Source organism: Brassica napus, chromosome C2, assembly GCF_020379485.1.
Source record: "Brassica napus cultivar Da-Ae chromosome C2, Da-Ae, whole genome shotgun sequence".
NCBI lineage: Eukaryota > Viridiplantae > Streptophyta > Magnoliopsida > Brassicales > Brassicaceae > Brassica > Brassica napus.
This window is the reverse complement of record NC_063445.1, coordinates 50,017,529-50,039,501: the sequence shown is the minus strand read 5'-3', so window position 1 is coordinate 50,039,501 and position 21,973 is coordinate 50,017,529. Positions and strand designations below refer to the sequence as shown.

The window sequence follows — 21,973 nt, the reverse complement described above, 5'->3', positions numbered from 1 at the left end:
GCATCGTTGAAGGAGGTAACATCTTTAAACCCCAAACCCCCATCTTTCTTTGGTCTAGCCATTTTGTCCCAAGAGATCCAAGATACTTTTCTTTTTCCAGGGTCTGTATCCCACCAAAATCGTGTGAGGGTTGATTGGATGTTGGAGCAGATAGATTGAGGGAGCTTGAAGCATGACATGGTGTGTGACGACATTGGAGATAGAACGCTCTTTACCATGATCATTTTTCCAGCGTTTGATAGAAACTTCAATGACCAGCTAACTGCTCTTTGCTGTATCTTACCCACAACCGAAGCAAACACAACATTCTTCTTTCTTCCAAAGTGTTCAGGAAGCCCCAGGTATTTACCCATTCCCCCTCCTTTCTCTATTCCCAGAACTACCTTCATCAGTTTACGAATCTCAGGGTTTGTTCTCTTCGAGAAAAGATCGATGATTTCTACTTATTTATTAGCTGTCCCGACACTATCTCATAGGTGTTGAGCAAAGCCTTAAGTGACTCAGCATTCTTTTTATTTGCTCTGCAAAAAAACATGGTGTCGTCAGCGAAGAGCAGGTGATTGAGACTTGGGCATTGAGAGGCGATGGTCACTCCCTTCATCAGGCCTTTAACATGAGCGCTCTTACACAATCCTGTCAGGACTTCCGAGCAGAGTATGAACAGGTAAGTCGATAAAGGGTCTCCCTGTCTGATTTCTCTCCCTGGTTTTACAAAGCCTCTAGTAACTCCATTGATAATGAACGTGTAGCTTACTGTAGTTAGGCATTGCATGATCCAACTAGTGAACGTAGGATGGAAATTCATTCTTTCCAAGACCAGCCTGATGAAGTCCCACTCTAGCCTATCGTAGGCTTTACTCATGTCGGTTTTTATAGCCATTGAGAGATGTTTTTCTGCTCTTGAGTTTTTTAGATAGTGAAGCACTTCATGGGTTATCAGAACATTGTCTGAAATTGCTCTTTTTGGTACAAACGCAGATTGTGTCTCCGAGATTAGGGAGTGGAGGATCGGCTGAATGCGTCTGGATAGCAATTTGGAGATTGTTTTGTAATATACATTACAGAGAGAAATTGGTCGGTAATCAGCAGTAGTTTTTGCTCCCAATCCTTTCGGGATCAATCTCACATGTGTCTCATTTATTATTTGCGGCATCCAACCAGAGCTGAAGAAGTCTTGTACCTCCTTTATCTTGTCTCTACCCACCACTTCCCAGTTTGATTGAAAGAAACAGGCTGAGAACCCATCAGGCCCTGGGGCTTTTTCCTGGTGGATGGAGAACATTGCTTCCTTTATCTCCTCAGTAGAAGGTATGTCTGTTAGCTTTGCATTCTTTGCATCTGTAACCTGAGGATCAATTGCTTCTGATATGAACTCCTTCATGTGCACTAGGTTACAAGCATTTGGAGTGAAGAGTTTGCTGAAGTATTTCTCAATGGTAGCGACTATTTCTTCCTCTTTGTAGACCACAACTTCATCCTCATTCTCCAGCATTGCAAATTTATATATTGCTTTTCGTTTCTTTGTAGACGCATGGAAGAAGCCCGTATTTTTGTCCCCCAGATGAAGCCAGAGTTGCCTACTGCGTTGTTTCTAGTAATTTTCTTCAGATCTGTAGGCTTCCAGGAGTTCTTGTTCCATTCCTTTTAAGAGTTCCACATCTGGCTGCAGGGAGGTGGTCTTCTCTTCGATCGATTTCCTTAGTCTCTCCAGGTTTGCACTGTTTGCTTCTCTTTGTTTTTTAAACCAAGAAATAATTGCAGCTCTGCAGCTATCAATCTTCTGCTTTACCTTTAATTGAGTGTTGTGATGCCAAGTGTCTTCCACAATTTTCTCAACCTCCACATTTTTACTCAGGCGTCGATCATATCTAAAGATACCCTTCCTTTTCTTTCTTAGGGGTTCAAAGTAAGTGACAACTAGCCTGTGATCAGAACTATCAAAGCGGAGGTACTCACATCTTCCTGAGGGGTATAGCTCTGACCAGGAACTGTTGGCCAGTGCTCTGTCCAATCTGCATTTGACTTCATGTGTGCCTCGCTTCCCTTTCCAAGAGAGACTCTCGCCACTATGTTGCGAATCATATAAATCTCCTTCAGAGAGAAAGACCCTGAAATCTGCAAAAGAGGCCTCTGATCTCTCTCGTCCACCTTGTTTCTCATGGTTTCCAGAGATGTCGTTAAAATCTCCAGTGATCAGCCAAGCAGCATCCCTGATGAGGGCCAATGAGGTTAGATAGTCCCACGTCTGCTTCCTCCTTCTTTTGTCTGTACTTCCATAAATGAAAGTCAAATAAGAAACATTGCCTTCGTAGGAGATATGTGTATCGAAGTAACTGCTGCAAGAGGACATAATCTCAAGATTGAGCCATTCTTTCCAGATGATCGCAAGTCCTCCACCAGCAACTCCATGTGGTGGGATCGTTTTCAGGTTAGTGAATCCCAATTTCTCTAGTTTCTTGTTCACCACATGGTGGGGATTTTTGGTTTCTGAGAGAAAAATAACATCAGGGTTATATTTCTTGCAGATCTCTCGGAGCCTCTGAACTGTCCAAGGGTTTCCCAGCCCTTGGCAGTTCCAAGCCACTACCTTTAAGGAAGAGGACAGAGCGGATTTTAAAAATCCGCACCTGCAATTCTCTGTGGAGGTCTAGCAGTTGAGGTGTCGACATGCTGCGGTCTGCTTGAGGGGCCCGCGTTACTCTGGTGGGTCTTCCTTGTCCTTGCTTTAGAACTGTTCTCCTCATTTTGAGGGATATGTTTTGAATTTTTCTCCTCATTACGAGGGACTGTTTTTGCAGTTTTTGTCGCTCTCAAAGTTTTCCTCTTGCGCAATCCTTCATTGATCATAGCTAAGGATAGAGGAGTGGTGCGTCTTAGTGGAGGCCTAGCCACCTTCCTTTTCTGAGTAGGTTGCATAGACTGAGGTAAGATTTCCCTCTCCCGAGGTGGGTTTAGTGGCCCCAATCTATCAAATGCGGAGGAAGGTTCACTCATAGGTCCCAGTATTTGGGTTGCAGGGACTCTTGCAGGTGATATTTCACATGGGGGTCAGGGGGAAGCAATGCTTGAGTTACCAAATTGTTTCTGACCAGACTGGTTGCAGCTTCCTCAATCTCTCCCTGTTCCTCAGCTTTTCGGAGCCTTTCTTTACAAGCTGCACTCTCGGTAGGGTCCTGGTAGTTAGTGTACTGCATCATATAGTCTCTGATTTCCTCCCTTGCTTGACTTATAGCTTCTTCATGTACTTCCACAGGGAGCGGAGGGGGTGGAGGTATCACATTCTGGATCGGTTGGCCAACCAGTCTTGATGATTCAGATCTCTCTACGGGTAGAGGAATGTGATCTTTTTGGTTTGGTTTTTCCACCCATAAAGATCTAGCAGGCCGAGGATGTTGGTGGCCTCGGCGTGATCCCGATTGCTCATACCGTCTATATTCCCGAGACTGGTACGTATTGTAGCTGTCTTCTCTTCTTGCTGATTCATATATGGGACCGTCTCTATAGAGGACTTTTACAGTTAAAGTTCTCTCCGTTGAGGGATGATTGTGTACCTTATACGGCTCTGCTCTTCGCTCATGATTCTTACGATGTCTTTCAGGTCCCGGGGAGAAACTTCCCCTTGAGTTTGATCGTAAAAAGTTTTGAGGGGACGATCTGTAGGCGCTCTGGTAATTAGATCTCGAGAGGCTTGATGTTTCCTTGAGAGAGTTATGTTGGGGAGGGCAGCTTCTGTCAGAGGTTTGACGCTCAAAATTATCTCTCAGGGGAGCTGGGGTTGGTGGTTTATCAGGGCATGCTTCTTTGTCGTGACCGAGACTATAGCAGGTGGTGCAGTGATTGTGTAGCTTCTCATAAACCAAAGTCACGACCAGTTCGCGGCCATCATCAAACTCCAGCGTTGTTTTCCAGATGAGGGGCTGCAGGCCATCGATGAACACCCTCATTCGAGCCATTGTGTTTGTTATCTCGGAGGTATCAAATGTTCCAATATCACTTTCAATGCGCTCAAGAATTGCAGCAGACCAGAGATGGAGGGGGACCCCCTGGGCTTAGATCCAGAAAGGGATCTGGTTCGGGAAGGAGAGGGACAACGATGGTTCTCAACGTTGGATTATCACCATTCAATGAGCGAAATGATATGGTTGGTTGTCTAGCACTTTTAAGAGGTCTCTTTCTGACGCAAACTGGAGTTGGAAGCATCCTTGGCCCGGATCTGATCCTATAGGTCGAGAATCGCATTTCCAGTGGTCAGAGAGGAATGGGATTAGGGACCACATTCTTTGAAACTTCGGGTTTGTCATCCTACCGACCAACGTGAGAGAGTGCTTTCTGATGAGCTCCGTACTATCGAAAGCATGCACCTTTATTCTAGCTAAGCGGGGAGGGCTTGAGGGTTCCGTCTGGCCTTTCCCCTTCTCAGCATAAGAGAGTCTTTTCTGCATTTCGGAGTAGCTGGTGGTAGTAGTAGAAGTAGCCGGTGAGGAGGTTGCAAAGGTTCTTCTTGCTTTCACAAGAGAGGGTTTGTAGAGATAGTAGCGAGTTTTCTAGCGCCGGGGCTCTCCGTAGTAGCTGGGATTTGTCTTTTTAAGAGCTCTATTGATGGATTTCATGGTAGAACAGTTTCGACGGTGAGCAAGACGGAGCGGCGGCGGAGCAGCGGTCCCTCCGACCACGGGTCGGGGGAAGAACCCGGTGTGTAAAGAGCAGAACTTGCTAGGACCCAATAGATAATTCCCAAAGAGGGAAGAATTTGAAATCTGCAGGCAATAGTTTTCCGGGTAAAGTGTAAAGCAGGGAAAAGTTCACTGGTTAACTGTCTCTCCAGGGAAAAGGGTCTGGGAGAAAAAGTTCGCGCTCTTTACGCACGATGTCTATCTATCATTCAACGTTTGTTGTGTAACATTTTTGTGAAGTGTTTTAATGAACTAATGAAGGAGAGCCATTTTCTTTTTCATATACACATTCAAATCCATTACAGTTTGTGTATATCCATTATACAGTTCGTGTATATATATATAGAGGTTGACAACCAAAAACAAAAAGAAATAGCACTTTAACTTCTGTTTTTGTAACTGCAGCACTTTAACTTTTACATCAGTTGTTCTAAAAGTAAACCTATTCTACATGACTACGTCTACATCTATAAAGCAATTCCAGAACGATAACTTTTTGAAATGCATTCCATAAAAGGCAAGTACGTTGGTGGGTGGTGCATTAATTGGTTTACTGAAATTTATGTTTTCTCGCGGGTCTAAAGAATATCTTAAGTTATAAACTATTTATGTATTATATAATATATATTACCTCCGTTTCCGAAAGTAAGATGTTTTAGATTTTTTTCTTGTTCCACAAAGATAGATTTTCTATATTGTTAAGGTACTTTTTAATACTTTTGAGGAACATTAATTGAAAATATTTGAATTGATTAAATTTCATTGGTGAAAAGTTATTGGAAAGTGTATAATAAAGTAAAAAATAAATTAAATTATAAACATTTATTAAATTCTTAATAAGCGTGCATACTCTAGAAAATCTTACTTTCAGGAACAGAGGGAGTATTAAAAAAGTTTATAAATTTATAATGCATAAATTTATAATACATTTATGATAAATTTATGTATTATATATTAATTTTATATACATTTGTTATTGGTTTATATATTTTGATTGATTTAGAAATCCATATAGTATTTATAAATCCAAGTAAAATATGCAAATCCGGAGGTTTTCCTTCGGATTTGAGTCTTTGTATTTTTAACTAAAAAATCCAAACAAATCCATTCAAATCCATTATAAAATCAAATATATTAGTAAATCTGTGCGATTAAATAACACTTGATTTTATATAGAATTTATGAATCATTAAACCAATAACAGATTTTAATACATATTTGAAAATCATAAAACCAATAACACTAAATTTAGTTCGGATTTTCAAATCCATTAAAATACATCAACCAATAACCCCTACTTTTTATAATACATGAATCTATAATACATTACATTTACAAAAGCTAATTATAAATTTATGTATGAAATTCTTGACAATTCCTTAACAAGAGAAAATATTTTATGCTATTATTTTAGTATATGGTCATTCTTAAAAATATATGCACAATTACACATAAAAGACTAGACACCAATAATCGTACTATACAACTATTTATCATAATTAGATACGTCATATGTACTATTAATAAAATTTCAAAAAATCTGTCTAAAGAAAAAACTAAAAGTTGATCAAAAAAAAGAAAAACTAAAAAAAAATCTAAGCTAAGAAATTTCCAGATCTTGTCTTGTATTTATATGTACCCATTCACGTGGGCCATTCATAATTTGCATGAAAGCCACTCTTCTTCTCACAAGACAAAATTTCAGTGTCTTTCTTTCTCTCTCTCAATTTTAGAAATATTTACAGATCGAAGATAGATCTAACCCTGAGAGGAGAGGAGAGAGAAATAGATGGTTAGGGTTTAATCAAGAAGAAAAGCTTTATGTTAGGGTTTAGGGTTGGGATATGACTCATGTTCGAGAATGGAGAAGCTCCTCTCTGCTAATGGTGATCTTGCTTTCTTATCTACTCTATCTCTCTTTTGTAACTTCCCTTATAGGGGCAACTCGGGTATATCCAGAAGCACCGACGAAGGCTGCCTCTCCTGCACCGGCTAATAACCAAGAAAATCTAATGAAGAAGTACTTTGGTGCCGGAGAGTTTCCTCCGGTGAATTCTTATGCCGGAAAAGGGACCAGTGACACTAAAAGAACGGTACCAAGTTGTCCAGATCCTCTCCATAACTAGTCGACGCAGTTTCTTAAATTTTTCTTCATTTATGTTTTATTTTCTTGAGCCGTAATCAATCAATAAGTGTTTTACCCAAAATACCCACGTTTTTCTCGTCAAAAGATGGGAAAAACGAGGGTATTTTGGAGATTTTAATCACTGATCTACAAACTTTTTCTGATATATACATTGACCGTGTCAATGTTGATGTTTTATTAGAAATGTCTATTGTTATTTTCTGCACTATGATTCCGCATATAAGAAGCGGAAGAGTATAAACCATAATATTTTTTTGCTTGTTTGGGACAGGTCCTGATTTTAAATTGAAAGTTCTGATCAATTTCTTCTTGGTACTCGTCACGTCTGATGACACATGCATTTGCAGCGAATCAGATTAATATCGTTGAATTAAAGTTTTTTATTATTTTTTTGAGAAAAAGAACATATATTTTTGGTATGACAGAATGTTTGTTAGTTTAATATGTTTTGTACATCTTAAAATCTTCACCAAACCGGGAAATTATATATATATATTAGTATTCAGTGATCAACAGATCATACTCTTAATTTAAATAGTTTCGATTGCATGCCCCCGGGAAAAATCTACATATTACAATTTTAGTTTTGCTCTTATCTATAACAACATTTTACAATAAACCGCGGCAAGAAAGTTTGGGAAGCAAAATGCAGTACTGTGCATGGTGAGATGTTTTAACAGCCGTTAGATCAGTTGACCTCTTAGCAGGAATTCTGGTGTTGACGGCTATTGCCTTTACGACAGGCCAATCCAGAGTCTAATTTGGTTAAAGTTTAAACCAAAAATAAAGTCATCTAGAGTCTAGACAGTTTGGCTTTCTCCATTTTTTTTGTTTAAATCTGGACAGTATGGTTGCATTTAGTTGTATGATATTTTTTTTTGTAAAAAGGCTTTCATATTTAAAATTGCACAAAGAAATAAAACTGATACAAGCCCCTTGGACTAGCAACATATGATTTTCTTTTCAAAATACCTATAGGTACGTATTATTAAGGTGAAAAGAAAAAGGTTTTAATTACCATTCGGATTCACGGACAAGATGCAAAGTTAACAACACGAGAGATCTGAGATTTTGTTTTACAGTCACAAAATGATAGAAAAACTTTTTTAAAAAAATAGTCTGGACGGTAGCGTTTGGAATTATTCTTTTGCAATATATTTATTACATTTGTACCAGTTCTCATTAAATAAAAAAGACAACTAGTAATATATTGCAATGTTCAAACTTAAAGCTTCATGGAAAAAGGTAAAACTGAAATCCACGTGACCTGCTAAAAACTTACGGAACATATTTTAAAAATAGTACGGTCTAGTTAAGCGAAATCCACGAGTGATCATGTTCATGCAAGAAATATTTTATACATATGTAATATTCATGTAGACCGTAGATAAAGTGATAAACATTCCTAATTTAGCATCCATCCCACAACAAAATGTAAAATTACGTCATTCACGACTCCACAACCAGACTTCAAAGCCCGCTCACTCTGTTGTGAAAGATATCTACCTTCTCCTTAGAGCAAAACTATACTCTCTCGATATGGAGCAAAGAGCTCTCCCTTCTGCTGCTCAAAGAAACCGGAGACATTCAACGACGACTACTTATCTCTCTGGTTTGAAAAAAATACAGGATTAGACCAGAGCATCTATTTCATTTTGTTGAGGTTCATTTTTCCGTATGAGTGATGTTGTACTTTCTTTTGGAAACAATCACCTTGTAAAACTTTAAATTCAGAAATGGTATCTCTCATTGGGAGTTAGAAGAAGAAAAAAAAAATGTAAAATTACGCCGACGACGGACAATATATGAACCTACAATAAAAATTGAACTGCTATAGTATACATCACAATGGCTTAATTATATCTTTTCGTTTTATGGACTTAAATCTTTTGAGCTTATGTACTTCATTCTAAATTTTTATATAGTCATCATGTGAAAGAATTTTTTTTTACACAGTCGTATTTGTAGTTAAGATTTTAGAAAAAGAAAAAGAAATTTGTAGTTAAGTTGAAAATGCAAATGATACTGTAACTTTTCTGTTTATTTAATAAATATTTAATATATTTTATTGGAAAATTGTAATTTTTAGCTAGAAATGCTAATACTATGTGAGAAATGCTAATACTATGGGCTGTATCATTGAAATAAGAATTGATCTTAGTACTGTTTTCTTAAAAAGAGCGAGTAAACAAGTTCTATGTATTCATTTTCTTGTGTAAGACTTGGAGTTTTCGAAATTCTTCCATTTTATTGCCACTTGATTGTTGTCTAGTCAATACGAAGTCAAGCAATTATATATTATAACTTCATAAGTCGTATTTTTTTTTAAGTCAGAATAAAATGTAGGAAAAAGAGGTCTCGAATTTGGGTGTTTTATGAGAGACAGAGAAGCCAATGTGTGAAGAAGCTCCACGTAATATGCGGCGAAGGGGCTTTGCATGTTTGTCCCTTTCTATTTGGCTTTTAGAATCTCTTTGACTATTTGTTTTTTTTCACTAATTTAGTACATGTAATAAAAATCTTAAAATTAAAAATGCTCATTTCTTAATTATCATCGTATTAATTTATGAGTACTTGCTATTTCACATTTGCAAATTGCAATTGTACGTACTATAATGTCGGTCGAAATCTCGAAAATTCATGTGTATGTCTTAGCTAAAACGTGAAGGAAAATGTAAACCCGATATTTTGTTCTTTTTGTGTTACGTTTTTCTAAAAAAAGATAAATTCATTTTTATGGAATTTGATTCATTATTTTGTTCGTAATACAATTTTTTTTGTCTCCCTTTATAAAAGTAATAATAGTTGACAAACTAATTACTCTCTCCTTTCTAGTATATATAAATTTCATTATTTTCATATCAAATGACATTATATGTTTATTTTGAAACTTGACTTTATGTCACTAATTCCTTGCATAATGTAAAAGGATTGCATTATAAAGTATGACATTATTTCTGTTGTTTGTAAAGTAAGACACTAAAGAGAATATGAGGTGATATAAAGTCACACTGGCCTGCATTACAAAAATAAGATGTCTGCATTCCGCGAAATACATTATACAACCTAGAGCAAAGTAACATCATATAAGTTTCTGCTAATCAAATTCTTATTTTGTTTAAATTTAATACGACGATTAGCATAGTCTCAATCACATGAAAATCTTGCAAATACACACAAGTGACACTAATCATATTGGACTACCAATTGTCCAATATACACAATACCCAAACCTTAATTGTTAATTAAATTGATGTGTTACAGATTCAAAATGGGGCTATTCTGAAGAAGAAACATTTTACGGGCCTTTATATGAAAAAGCCCAGGGCCTAGTTGACGAATACACATATCTTAAGATAATAAAGGTTAAGTGAAAAACTAAGAAAATAACTATCTACTGATCTACAGATGTAAAGCAGAACCAACAATGCGGATTTCTTCTCCAAACCCATTTCGCACTGACTCCATACAATGTGTCTCGTTTCTTCAAAGAAAGAAAAGGAAAATCGGAGAATCAATCAAAGTCGCCTTTGTTAGTTTAATGTTGTTCTCCCTAACAATTATTTTTCTTGTCTCCCACTCTACATTTGAAAATGTAATGGATAATGGGCTTGGTCTTTTGTAATAAAGTAAAATATACACACGTTTCCTTAACCTGTAAACCGGGAAGCCTTTTGTAATTCCATACTATTTTCGCATAATAGTCATCTGGATTCTGGCAGCTTTCGGTTATTCATAACTCACTAACCCATGAAGAAATTTAGTCTGTGATTTAAGCCTTCGGTATTACTCGTTGGGCTCTATACCTCTGTCTATCATATGAAAACCTATTTGAATTTTTAACATTATATCGGATTGTTTTTTTTTTTCTGGTGTGGAATAAGAGTAGTGTGTCAATTTTTCTACTTACAAAGACAACGTGTTCCAAAATGTTACATATTAATAAATGATCTAATTTAGAATTAATTGCATAGCTGATTGCTTGAAGAAAGCAAATAGTACTACTAAACTTTTACTTTTATTCATTTAGTTCCAAACTACTAACTTCCACGCTTTGAATATTTTTCTACCGAATGATAATGACAACTGAAACTAGACACCCAATTATACATTGACTCAAATGACATATGTAAGAGCACCCTTATCAATGCTATGGCAACTAATCACCTTTCGAGGATTCCATGCACATACCATTGATGGAGTTGCTCTAAGGTAGATGTCTTCTTTCCCTGGATTCAGTTAATTTTAAGGTTTCTGTTTGTCAGCATCTTAAGAATTCATTAAAATCTTTCGAAAACAAATAATAATAACAGTATTCAGTATATTATACATAAGCTCCTTTTGAATTTAAGAGATCGCTTGACACAAAATGACTAAAAGTAGCTGTAGTCAGTAGTTACAATATTTAATTTTACTAAAGCTGGAATTAGTTGAAAACTTAAAATATATAGCTTTAAGGAAACATTTTGACAAACTTGATATAGACGCAATGATTTTCTACTTTTCTTTCACAAAAACAAGAAATAATTATACATATAACTTCTGGAAATGGGTTAAGAACAAACGCAATTAGACCTGTGATTATTAGTTTGCTACTGTGATCATCAACCAAACCCCACTAATCTCTCTATCTTGCATTAACATTCACGTATACTTTGGACCACACTTGTTTTTGTGTCGACTTTCTAAGAAGACTACTGAAAACATATTAAAAAAGCTTAAACCCTAACACAGGGGTTACATCTTGAACTCCAAGGGGTTACCATATGGTTTGGACTTTGGATTAAATGTCAAAAGACTCATATCAATATATAGCTGAATCTCAAGTTTTCTGATCATATGATAAACCAAATCAAAATGGAACATTATTAATGAATTTAAAGAGGAGAAGAAGAAGAAGAAATCACAAAACAATAAACTAGGTTTCACATAAATAACGATTATAATTTCAATCTCACCTCTCTCATCTTCTCTACAACATCAAAACTATTATGTCAACAAAACTTTTTCGCAACACCAAACACGCAAAACTTATCTCTTTGCTTCCCCTGAGGTTAACTACCTCCGCTATACTGTAATAACTTGGACAAAAACCGAACAAAAAAAAACATAGCATTTTACTTTGGCTCCTATAACTCATAATAACACCTAGCTTCAAAACTTATAGGCACGCGATATTAAGTGGAGTTGTAGTTGTTGTTGCGAGATGATCGAAGAAATTAAACCTGTTGTCAATGGTGTTTCCAACGAGACCAAGATCGAACTCCACGTCGGAGAAATCATAGTCTGGAAGGTTGCTTGGACCGTCACGTTCAAGACCAATGAATTTCATGTCATTTAAGAACTGGTCACTCTCTTCTGGTAAGTGAAAATCAAGCGTACATGCATTTGAGATCAGTGACTCATCAATGAAGCAACCCATATCTGGAATCGGTAGATCTGCCAAGTTAAAGTCTATCAACTTCTTATCAAGATCAATGCTTGACACAGCTTCAACGTTAGACCCTGAAGCTGAGTCATCTGACAGGGCATTCTCAGACAAAACAGAGGAAGTGGCAGCAGACAAAGCATCAAACTCGAGTTTCTTAGCAGCATAAGCATCAGCTGCTTGTTCAAGGGTCTCGTAAGTACCCAACCAAGTTCTTGTTTTGGTGATTGGATGCATAATCTCGGCAGCCCATTTGCCCCATTTCCTCTGCCTTACACCAACAGGCTTCCTGACACTAGATCGTCCAACGACATGGGTGATTTTGGCTTTGCTTCCACCGTTATGACAAGACGAGCTCTCGGATTCTGATTGAGCAGTGGCTTGAGAGAAAGGACGGTCGATCTCGCAGACATAACGTTTCCTTGTCTGACACGTTTCATCTTCTTCGCTGGATGAGTAGTCAGTAGCGTATGTTGAGATTGTGAAATCTCATGTCCAACTCTATATTATCCGATTAGTACGATATTGTCCACTTTGGGCTTTAGGCAAGCCCGCATGGATTTACTTTTGGTTTCCTTCCCAAAAGACTTCGTACTAATTAGAGTTAGACATCTATTTATATATTAGACACTCCTTGTCTAAACTTCCAATGTGGGAATTGGATTAACATCTCTCATTCTCCCCCTCAAGCCAAGGACCACACACCTTGTGTCATTTAGCGAATCATCTCGGTGCCTTGTTGCATCTTCGACATTCGACACCCTTAGTCGCAAGGTTACTTTGAGGTGCTTTGAAGATGCTCCCTTTCCACAGAGGAACTTCCAGGATCTTTTGACTTGATCCCTGCCACACACACCTCCCAATCCTAACTCGATGGGTCCCGTTCCTATTCGAAGGGTATTTTGGTCTTCTTGCAGATTTCTCGTCAACCGTTCTGATACCAATTGTTGGGATTTATTAAGCCCATGTCCAACTCTATATTATCTGATTAGTACGATATTGTCCACTTTGGGCCTTAGGCAAGCCCGCATGTATTTACTTTTGGTTTCCTTCCCAAAAGGCCTCGTACTAATTAGAGTTGGGCATCTCTTTATATATTAGACACTCCTTGTCTAAACTTCCAATGTGAGATTTGGATTGACATATCTCAGCGTAAGGATCACTCACTACGAAACAAAGTTTTCTCATATTTTTCAAATCCTCAGACAACAGACCAGGGAGACGGTTTAGCTGGAAAGTCTTTCTCTTGTGGTTTTTGGAGGGTTTCTTGGCTTGCAAGGAAGATCGTTTCTTTGGTTCAGACATTTCAAACCCTAAAAACCGTAGAAATCTTCAAAGTCAAGAAACGGCTTCTCTCAAGAACAAGAAGAGTTGACTTAAGCGAAAGACTCCACAAGATTTTACTACAGAACAAGTCCTGTTTCAACCCTCTTTAGACCCGAATAGAGACTATGAACACAAAAGTACGGATTTTTTATAAAACCCAGTTATCTTTTAGGGCTTAACTGCATGGGATCCGATGTAAATACAAGAAGTCAACAACTGGGTAAGCCTGAAGATGCAGCTTTGATGAACGAGAGGCACACCCAAGAAGCACAGAGCATAAAGCGATCAAGAAGAAGAAAGAAGAAGAGAGAGAGAGAGAGAGAGAGAGAGTAGTCATCGGAGATCCCTCTCTCAGTCTTTCCTTCTCTGCACTCCCCAAAAGTGAAAATAGAAAAGTGATAATAGTATATATAAGAAGAAGATAGTGCTAGAATTCATACCGGTTTATAACGATTTATAAATCAACCTATGAATTTAGTTTGTCTAGATCTCATGCAAATCCTGAAATGAATCTAGATTTTAGGGTTCCGAATATACCTGGTTATTCGCAGCGGAAAGATGAATAAACCAAGTCGAGATTTTACGCACTCCAGACGTCATACCTCTACCGGTATCCACACGCACACAAACTGGATCAGAACGGGATGGTAGTACCGTCGAGATCAAATCTCAAAACCTTGACAAACTCTTTTGTGGTTCTCTTGGATTTATAGGGTTTTGTCTCAACCTTTTGTTATGTTCACGTCTCACGTTTTATAACAAATGTCATTAACCTAATTCTCTTAATTTGGAATGTGGGCCAAGCCCATGTAGACAATGTGACGTGAAAGAGATTATCATCTCTTGATTCCTTCACGTGTTTATGTATATATATTGTTATATCATATAAAACACATATATATATATATACATTATGATATTTCATTCCCATAATTCCAATATATATTATTGATCCAATTTGCTTAGGTGTGTGACCCTGTAGGATCATATAAAATTAGTAATAAATTCTCAATCTATAGATTATAAGCGGTTTCTAGCAAAACATTATAACCACCTAATTTTATACGATTGTCGAACCTCGACTTACGACTTAAACAAGAGTAAGTACAAATAATTTTAGGACATTCCAAACAATCTCCCACTTGTACTAGAATCATCTATTCTTATAATCTCTTTGTCTCTATATCTCGATCTCAACATAAGACAAGAACTTGTGTCATCCTTATCAAGTTAGATCACGTTTATCGAACTATGATTTATACTGATAAAACAAACAACTGACATTCACCTCGTTTGAGCACGGCCATGCATTTCTCAGTATCAAATCTTCGATATGCCCAGAGATATTTATCTCCCGTTATATGGGAGGGACAAATCCCATCTTGTTCCATCCATGCTCCTTACAATCTTCATAGAACACCTAATCAATACCTTTATAATCACCAGTTACGGCTGACGTTTGACAAGGTCAAAGTGAACTAATCCACAAGTAAAGAATCATGATGAACTCATGTCTAAGGACTATATTGTATAGTCGTAATGAAAAACTCTTATGGCACTCATATAACAATCTTGTAGAGTTCTCATAGCGGGTCAGTCCGATCATGTGTTCTCTAACACATATCCATGTGATTGACTTCAATACCACATATTGAATGACTCCATGAAACTTAGTCATCAATCACCTCACATACTAGTCATACTCGGTTGTTAATGTCCCAAGTTAACAACCTTGATAAGGGACCTCAATAATTTATAACATCTCTCAGATATAAGGTTTCATGATCAAGTCACGTACTTGATGATCTATAAGAATGATATAAATCATTTTGGGACTTTTATTTAATTATCCAATAATAAAATAAATCTGAAACAATTTCTTTAGTTTTAAAACATAACCAAATGTATGTAAATCTGAACATCATATCATAAAAGAAAAAACTCCCACTAGAATCAAGATCACATCTTAAGAAACTTTATGCCTATAGCAGTAGTATGACTCTCATGCTTAGGTCGTGGAAGAGGTTTAGTCAATGGATCAGCAACATTTGCATCCGTTGAGACTCTCCTAATCTTCACATCTCCTATATCGACGATATCACGAATGAGATGATATCTCCTTTAAATGTGTTTGGATTTTTGGTGGGATCTAGGTTCCTTCGCCTGTGCGATGGCTCCATTGTTGTCACAATAGAGATCCACTGGGTTAGAAATACTCGGAACCACACCCAGTTCAGCAATGAACTTCCGAATCCAAACAACTTCCTTTGCTGCTTCAGAAGAAGCGATGTATTCAGCTTCAGTTGTTGAGTCTGCTACGGTGCTTTGCTTGGAACTCTTCCAACTCACTGCTCCTCCATTAAGACAAAAGATGAAACCAGATTGTGATCAGAAATCATCTTTGTTCGTCTGAAAGCTGGCATCAATGTAACCACTCACAACAAGTTCATCATTTCCTCCATAGACCAAGAACTTATCCTTAGTATTTCTCAAATACTTGAGGATAGTCTTAACTGCTGTCCAGTGACTTTCACCTGGATCAGATTGGTATCGACTCGTCATGTTCAAAGCACATGCAACATCTGGACGAGTACAGAGCATGGCATACATGATAGATCCTAGAGCAGAAGCATATGGGATTCTATTCATGCGCTCTCGCTCATCATGTGTCGACGGACACTGAGTCTTGCTGAGAGTTATGCCATGAGACATCGGTAAGAAGCCTTTCTTGGAATCATGCATCTTGAATCTATGCAAAACCTTATCGATATAAGTATCATGACATAATCCAATAGTCTTATTTAATCTATCTCTATAGATTCTTATTCCAAGAATATATGCAGCTTCACCCATGTCTTTCATTCAGGATCAACCTCCAAGCCAAGTCTTTACAGAATTAAGCATAAAAACGTCATTTCCAATGAGAAGTATGTCATCTACATACAACACTAAGAAAACAACTGCGCTCCCACTAGTCTTCTTGTAAACGCAAGGTTCTTCTTCATTTCTAATGAAATCAAACTCTTTGATAACCTCATTAAAACGAAGATTCCAGCTCCGAGATGCTTGCTTCAAACCATAAATGGAACGTTGAAGCTTGCATACTTTCCCAGTACTTCCAGGGACTGTTAAACCTTCAGGTTGTGTCATGTACACATTCTCTTCGAGATTTCCATTAAGGAAAGCTGTTTTCACATCCATTTGCCAAATCTCATAGCCATAATGAGCGACAATTGCTAGGAGAATCTGAATAGACTTAAGCATTGCAACTGGTGAATAGGTTTCATCATAGTCAATACCATGAATTTGTTTGTAACCTTTAGCCACCAATCTAACTTTGTATATCCGTATATTACCATCCACGTCAGTTTTCTTCTTAAAAATTCATTTACACTCAATGGTTTTAACACCATCAGGTAAATCAACCAAAGTCCACACTTTGTTTACTGACATAGAGTCAATTTCGGATTCTGCGGCTTCTCGCCATTTATCGGAGTCTGGGCCCATCATAGCTTCCTCAAAGGACGTAGGTTCATCACTCTCTATTATCAATAGATCATGATTATCTGTCACCCAAACCCCATATCTAACAGGTTCGTGACGTGTCCTTTCGGACGTACCTCAGGTTCCACTGGTGTAGATTCTACGACTCTTCGTAGATCTAATTGATCATCTTCGTGAGAGGATGAAACATTTTCCTGTGTCTCTCGAACTTCTTCGAGTTGTACTTTACTCCCACTGTTCTTCTTAGAAAGAAACTTTCTCTCAAGAAAAACGCCACTACGAGCAACAAACACTTTGTTCTCAGTGGAGTTGTAAAAGTAATAACCTTTGGTTTCTTTGGGATAACCAAAAAAAAAGCATTTATCAGATTTTGGTCCAAGCTTATCTGTAAACATATGTTTGACATAAGCATCCGAACCCCAAATTTTCAGAAAAGACAAATTTAGAACATTTCCAGTCCACATCTCATATGGAGTCATTTCAACTGATTTTGATGGACATCTATTCATCGTAAATGCATACGTTTCTAGAGCATATCCCCAAAAGGATGGTGGAAGATCTGCATGACTCATCATAGATCGAACCATATCTAATAAAGTTCGATTTATCCTTTCGGACACACATTCCATTGTGGTGTTCCTGGAGGAGTGAGTTGTGAAACAATTCCACATTCTCTCAGATGATCATTAAACGCTTGACTCAAATATTCTCCACCTCGATCAGATCGAAGAGCTTTTACTTTCTTGTCAAGCTGATTTTGTACTTCATTCTGAAATTCTTTGAAGTTTTCAAAAGATTCAGACTTATGTTTCATTAGATAAACATAACCATATCTACTGAAGTCGTCAGTAAATGTAATGAAGTACTGATAGTTTCCTCTAGCATGTATACTCATTGGTCCACATACATCGGTATGTATAAGTTCCAACAAGTCTTTGGCTCTTTCACTGTGTCCAGTAAAAGGAGCCTTAGTCATTTTACCCAATAAACAAGATTCACATTTTTCATATGATTCATAATCAAATGAGCTCAAAAGTCCATCACTATGAAGCTTTTGAATGCGTTTCTCATTTATGTGGCCCAAACGACAATGCCAAAGAAAAGTCTGATTCGTGTCGTTAGACTTGAAGGTCTTGGTACTGATATTATAGACATGCACGCTTTGGTCTAGAATATAAAATCCATTCTCTAATGAACCGCTACCATAAAAGATATCATTACGATCAAAGGAATAACACTTGTTTTTGATCGAAAACTGAATTCCTTCCAAATCCAAACAATGAATGGAAATAATATTCCTACTTATAGCAGCTACATAGTAGCAATTCTTAAGTTCTAAAACCAAGCCTGAAGGTAAAGACAAGTAAAATGTTCCCACGGCTAATGCAGCCACTCTTGCTCCATTTCCCACTCGTAGGTCCACTTGACCTTTCTCCAAAATTCTATTGTTGCTTAGACCATTCATATTCGTACAAATATGAGCACCACAGCCGGTATCCAATACCCATGAAGTAGAACCAAAAGTAGTAACATTTACTTCTATAACATAAATACCCCTAGACGATGTTTCAAAAGTCTTTTTCTTTTTCAGATCTTCCAAGTAGGGTTTAAACTCTTGTTCGAGAACAATTCTCGGGTTTCGATACCATTGGAGGAAATTTGATCCATTCAATTTGTCCTTCTTAAGGGCATATTGGAATTAAAATGGGTTGTGAGGAGTTAACATTGCTGGAATAGAAGAATAGCAAATATTAATATGATGTTCAGGAATTAGAGAAATCTCAACAATTAAGAAAACTCATATTATATTCAAAACATTTTCCTCAAATGAATATAATAATCCAAGATCCATATTTCACTAAAATCCGAGTGAGCTTTGGTTCATCGCCCAAATATAAAGCTATTTAGGTAAGCAACACTTTGCTAATTATATCCAATATAATTCTTGGTTGTCAGACGACATCCTATATCTTATCCAACCTATGTCTCTAAGCCCAAAACTGTTTTGATGGCCTAGTCAAGTAAACCAATTTTGTTTCACATGGTAACCGTTACCATCCACCTCACTCATGTAATTGCACACACCTTGCTTTGGCAAGTCCATCTTACAATGAAACGAGTCTTGATAGTTGATAAGATTGGGTAGACATCAAAAATACTTGAAATTAATTGAGGAACAAATTTTAATTCAATTTTAATTTATATTTAAATTTTATATCTAATATAAAATATAAATATAACTAATACATATCTTATATGTATTTTAATTGAACTATAAATAATTAAATTAATTTAATCTAATTAAAATTATTAATTAGATAATCTTAGTATTTAGTTCTAATCAAATTAGAATTATAACTAAATTTATCAAAACGGGTTAAACGATTTAACCGAATCTATATCAACTCTTTGATATAATATCTTAAATATATATATTAATTTAGACAAGCAATCGATTACACTAGTTAAAAAAAACTGAAATAGCAACGACATATAATCGTGGCTATAGGGGAATTTTTGTGGCTATATGGAGATTTTGCTACGAAAAGCCACGTTTCTGTTTTCGTAGCTATACGATCGTAGCCATTTTTGTATCGTAGCAAAATCGTAGCAAATTGATACGACCTTGCTACGAAAGAGAAACGTGGCAAGTTGCTACGTTTTGCTATGTTATAACACGAGATTTGTAGCAACACCCATTTACTTACCACAATGCTCCATTGATCTTATCAGGATGGAGGTGTGGCTGATTAATTCGGGTTGGAGCACGTAGCAGCACCTCTTCTGTTCTCGTCGCATAGGTTGGAGGAGGAGGAGGAGGAGGAGCCGTAGATGAAGTTGAAGAGCCGACCACTCCAGGAGGTCTTGTTGGTTGAGAAGAAGCAGGAGTCCTACCAGGAGGCATTGAAGCAGGAGTCCTACCAGGAGGCATTGAAGCGGCTCTCATTTGCGGTCTCACGTTTCTTACATCTGCAGAAAGAGAAACAGAAGAAGCGTTAAGATTGAAAAACTGAAAAGCCTAACTTGTAACCGAAAATAAAACACTAAATCAAAACCCTACTCGAAACCAACAGCAACACCAAACCCCAAAACGAAACCCAATTCAAAACCCAAATAGAAACCCAAATTTAAACCGCAGAACAAATTGAAAGCGAATCCCAAATCGAAACCCTTATTTGAAACCCAACCTAAACCCAAATCGAAACCCTTATTTGAAACCTAAATCGAAACCCTAATTTGAAACCCGAAATTGCAATACAAACTCTAACTGAAACCGCAACCCAAATTGAAAGCGAATCCCAAACCTAAACCCTAATTTGAAACCCAAATCAAAACCGAAAGAGAATCCTAAATTGAAACCCTAATCAATTAACAGAGAAATCGAGACCTTACCTTCAAGATTCAAGCCTGGAGGGCGAGAACGACGACGGTCGTTGGATGCGTTTGCGGAGGAATTAGGCATGGAAGACGAGAGATTGAGAGAGAACGAGAGAGCTATAAGAGAGATTGAGGGATTAGAGAGATCAAGAGAGAGATGAGATCGAGGGATTAGAGAGATCGAGAGAGATGAGAGCTCGAAGAGTTGAGACACGGGAGAGAGAGAAGAAAGGTTTGTCTTTAGGAAATTAGGGATATTTTGTCTAAGTATAGAAAATGGGTTTGGGCTTAAATTTTTAGAGGGAATTGAATTTGGGTTTAGAATTTTAGAGGGAATTAATTTTGGGTTTAGAAATTTAGAGGGATTTGGAGGGTATCGAAGGTTTAGAAATTTAGGGGTTAATTAGGGTTTAGATAGGGTTTATAGGTAAGGTTTACGTTTTGATAAAAAAATATAGGTTTAATTGCGTTTATAAATAGGGTTTAGATTTTGATTAGAAAATAATTAGGTTTTATATAAAAGGTTTAGATAAAGTTTAGATTTTGATTAGAAAATAATTAGGTTTTATATAAAAGGTTTAGATAAAGTTTATATTTTGATTAGAAAAAAAATTTTCGTAGCTTGCTCAAAATATCTTGAATTATTTTGCCTGCACATTGTCGGACCGAGGGGACGTTGCATTCAGAAAAAAACCACGATCTTTGCTACGAAAAGGTCTCGTGGCTTATTACGTTTTGTATTTTTCTCCCGACACTTGCGCACGATGGATGATGGATGATGGAACGTTTCTTTCGGTGGGTTGCTACGAATTTGCTACGATTTTGGTAACCGTAGCTACGTTTTCTTTTTTAAAATAAATTAAAACTAAACTTACGATAGAATCGAAACAATTCGTAGCTAGGTTAAACACGAAATGACACGTTAGTGAAACGTAGTAAATTGCTACGTTATTTTTCGTAGCAAAATCGTAGCAACCACTAGCTACGATTTTTGTACGTAGCACATTCGTAGCAAATTAGCTACGATTTTGTTACGATTTGCTACATTTATGTTTTCGTAGCTAAAACGTAGCAAATCCGTAGCTTTTCTATTGCTAGCTACGATTGTACCGTAGCAACTTCGTTGCTATTTGAGTTTTTTTTACTAGTGTTATTACTATATACATGTGCTAAATATAATTTATGCATCTTGCACATTCGAGACATGCATAAAACCACTACGAGACAAAAGCATGTTAAAGCTAATTGATTACAGTAATCACAATGTTCGTATAATCTTATTCTGAACATAAGCCCATTAGTTTTAAAGGCACTTCAACCAAAGCGTGTGTCTCATATGGACGTTCAGATGTTCTAATTGTTTAACTTGACATGCCGGTTCTAGTTATAAATCAATATCATTATACCGTAATATACCATAATCAAATTAGGGTTTCTATTAACAAGCTAACATATCAAGTTCAAACAATAACAATTTCAGTATTAAACAAGTAGACTCTGATACCACTGTTGGAATTC

The 21,973-nt window shown here is 36.9% G+C and overlaps 2 protein-coding genes across 2 annotated transcripts; one reads left to right on the top strand and one right to left on the bottom strand.

Moving 5' to 3' along the window:
* The first annotated feature begins 6,170 nt into the window (after nucleotides 1-6,170).
* LOC111202705 (CLAVATA3/ESR (CLE)-related protein 27-like) lies at nucleotides 6,171-7,121 on the top strand. The gene has a single exon (XM_022695563.2). The coding sequence runs from the start codon at nucleotides 6,518-6,520 to the stop codon at nucleotides 6,797-6,799; it is 282 nt and encodes a 93-aa protein (XP_022551284.1). The 5' UTR covers nucleotides 6,171-6,517; the 3' UTR covers nucleotides 6,800-7,121.
* A 4,476-nt stretch (nucleotides 7,122-11,597) lies between these two features.
* Nucleotides 11,598-15,689, bottom strand: LOC106401388 (ethylene-responsive transcription factor ERF119-like). Its single transcript, XM_048746914.1, has 2 exons — nucleotides 13,405-15,689; nucleotides 11,598-12,720 (listed from the first exon to the last, which is right to left on the bottom strand). The coding sequence occupies exons 1-2, from the start codon at nucleotides 13,550-13,552 to the stop codon at nucleotides 11,981-11,983; spliced, it is 888 nt and encodes a 295-aa protein (XP_048602871.1). The 5' UTR covers nucleotides 13,553-15,689; the 3' UTR covers nucleotides 11,598-11,980.
* Nucleotides 15,690-21,973: the final 6,284 nt, after the last annotated feature.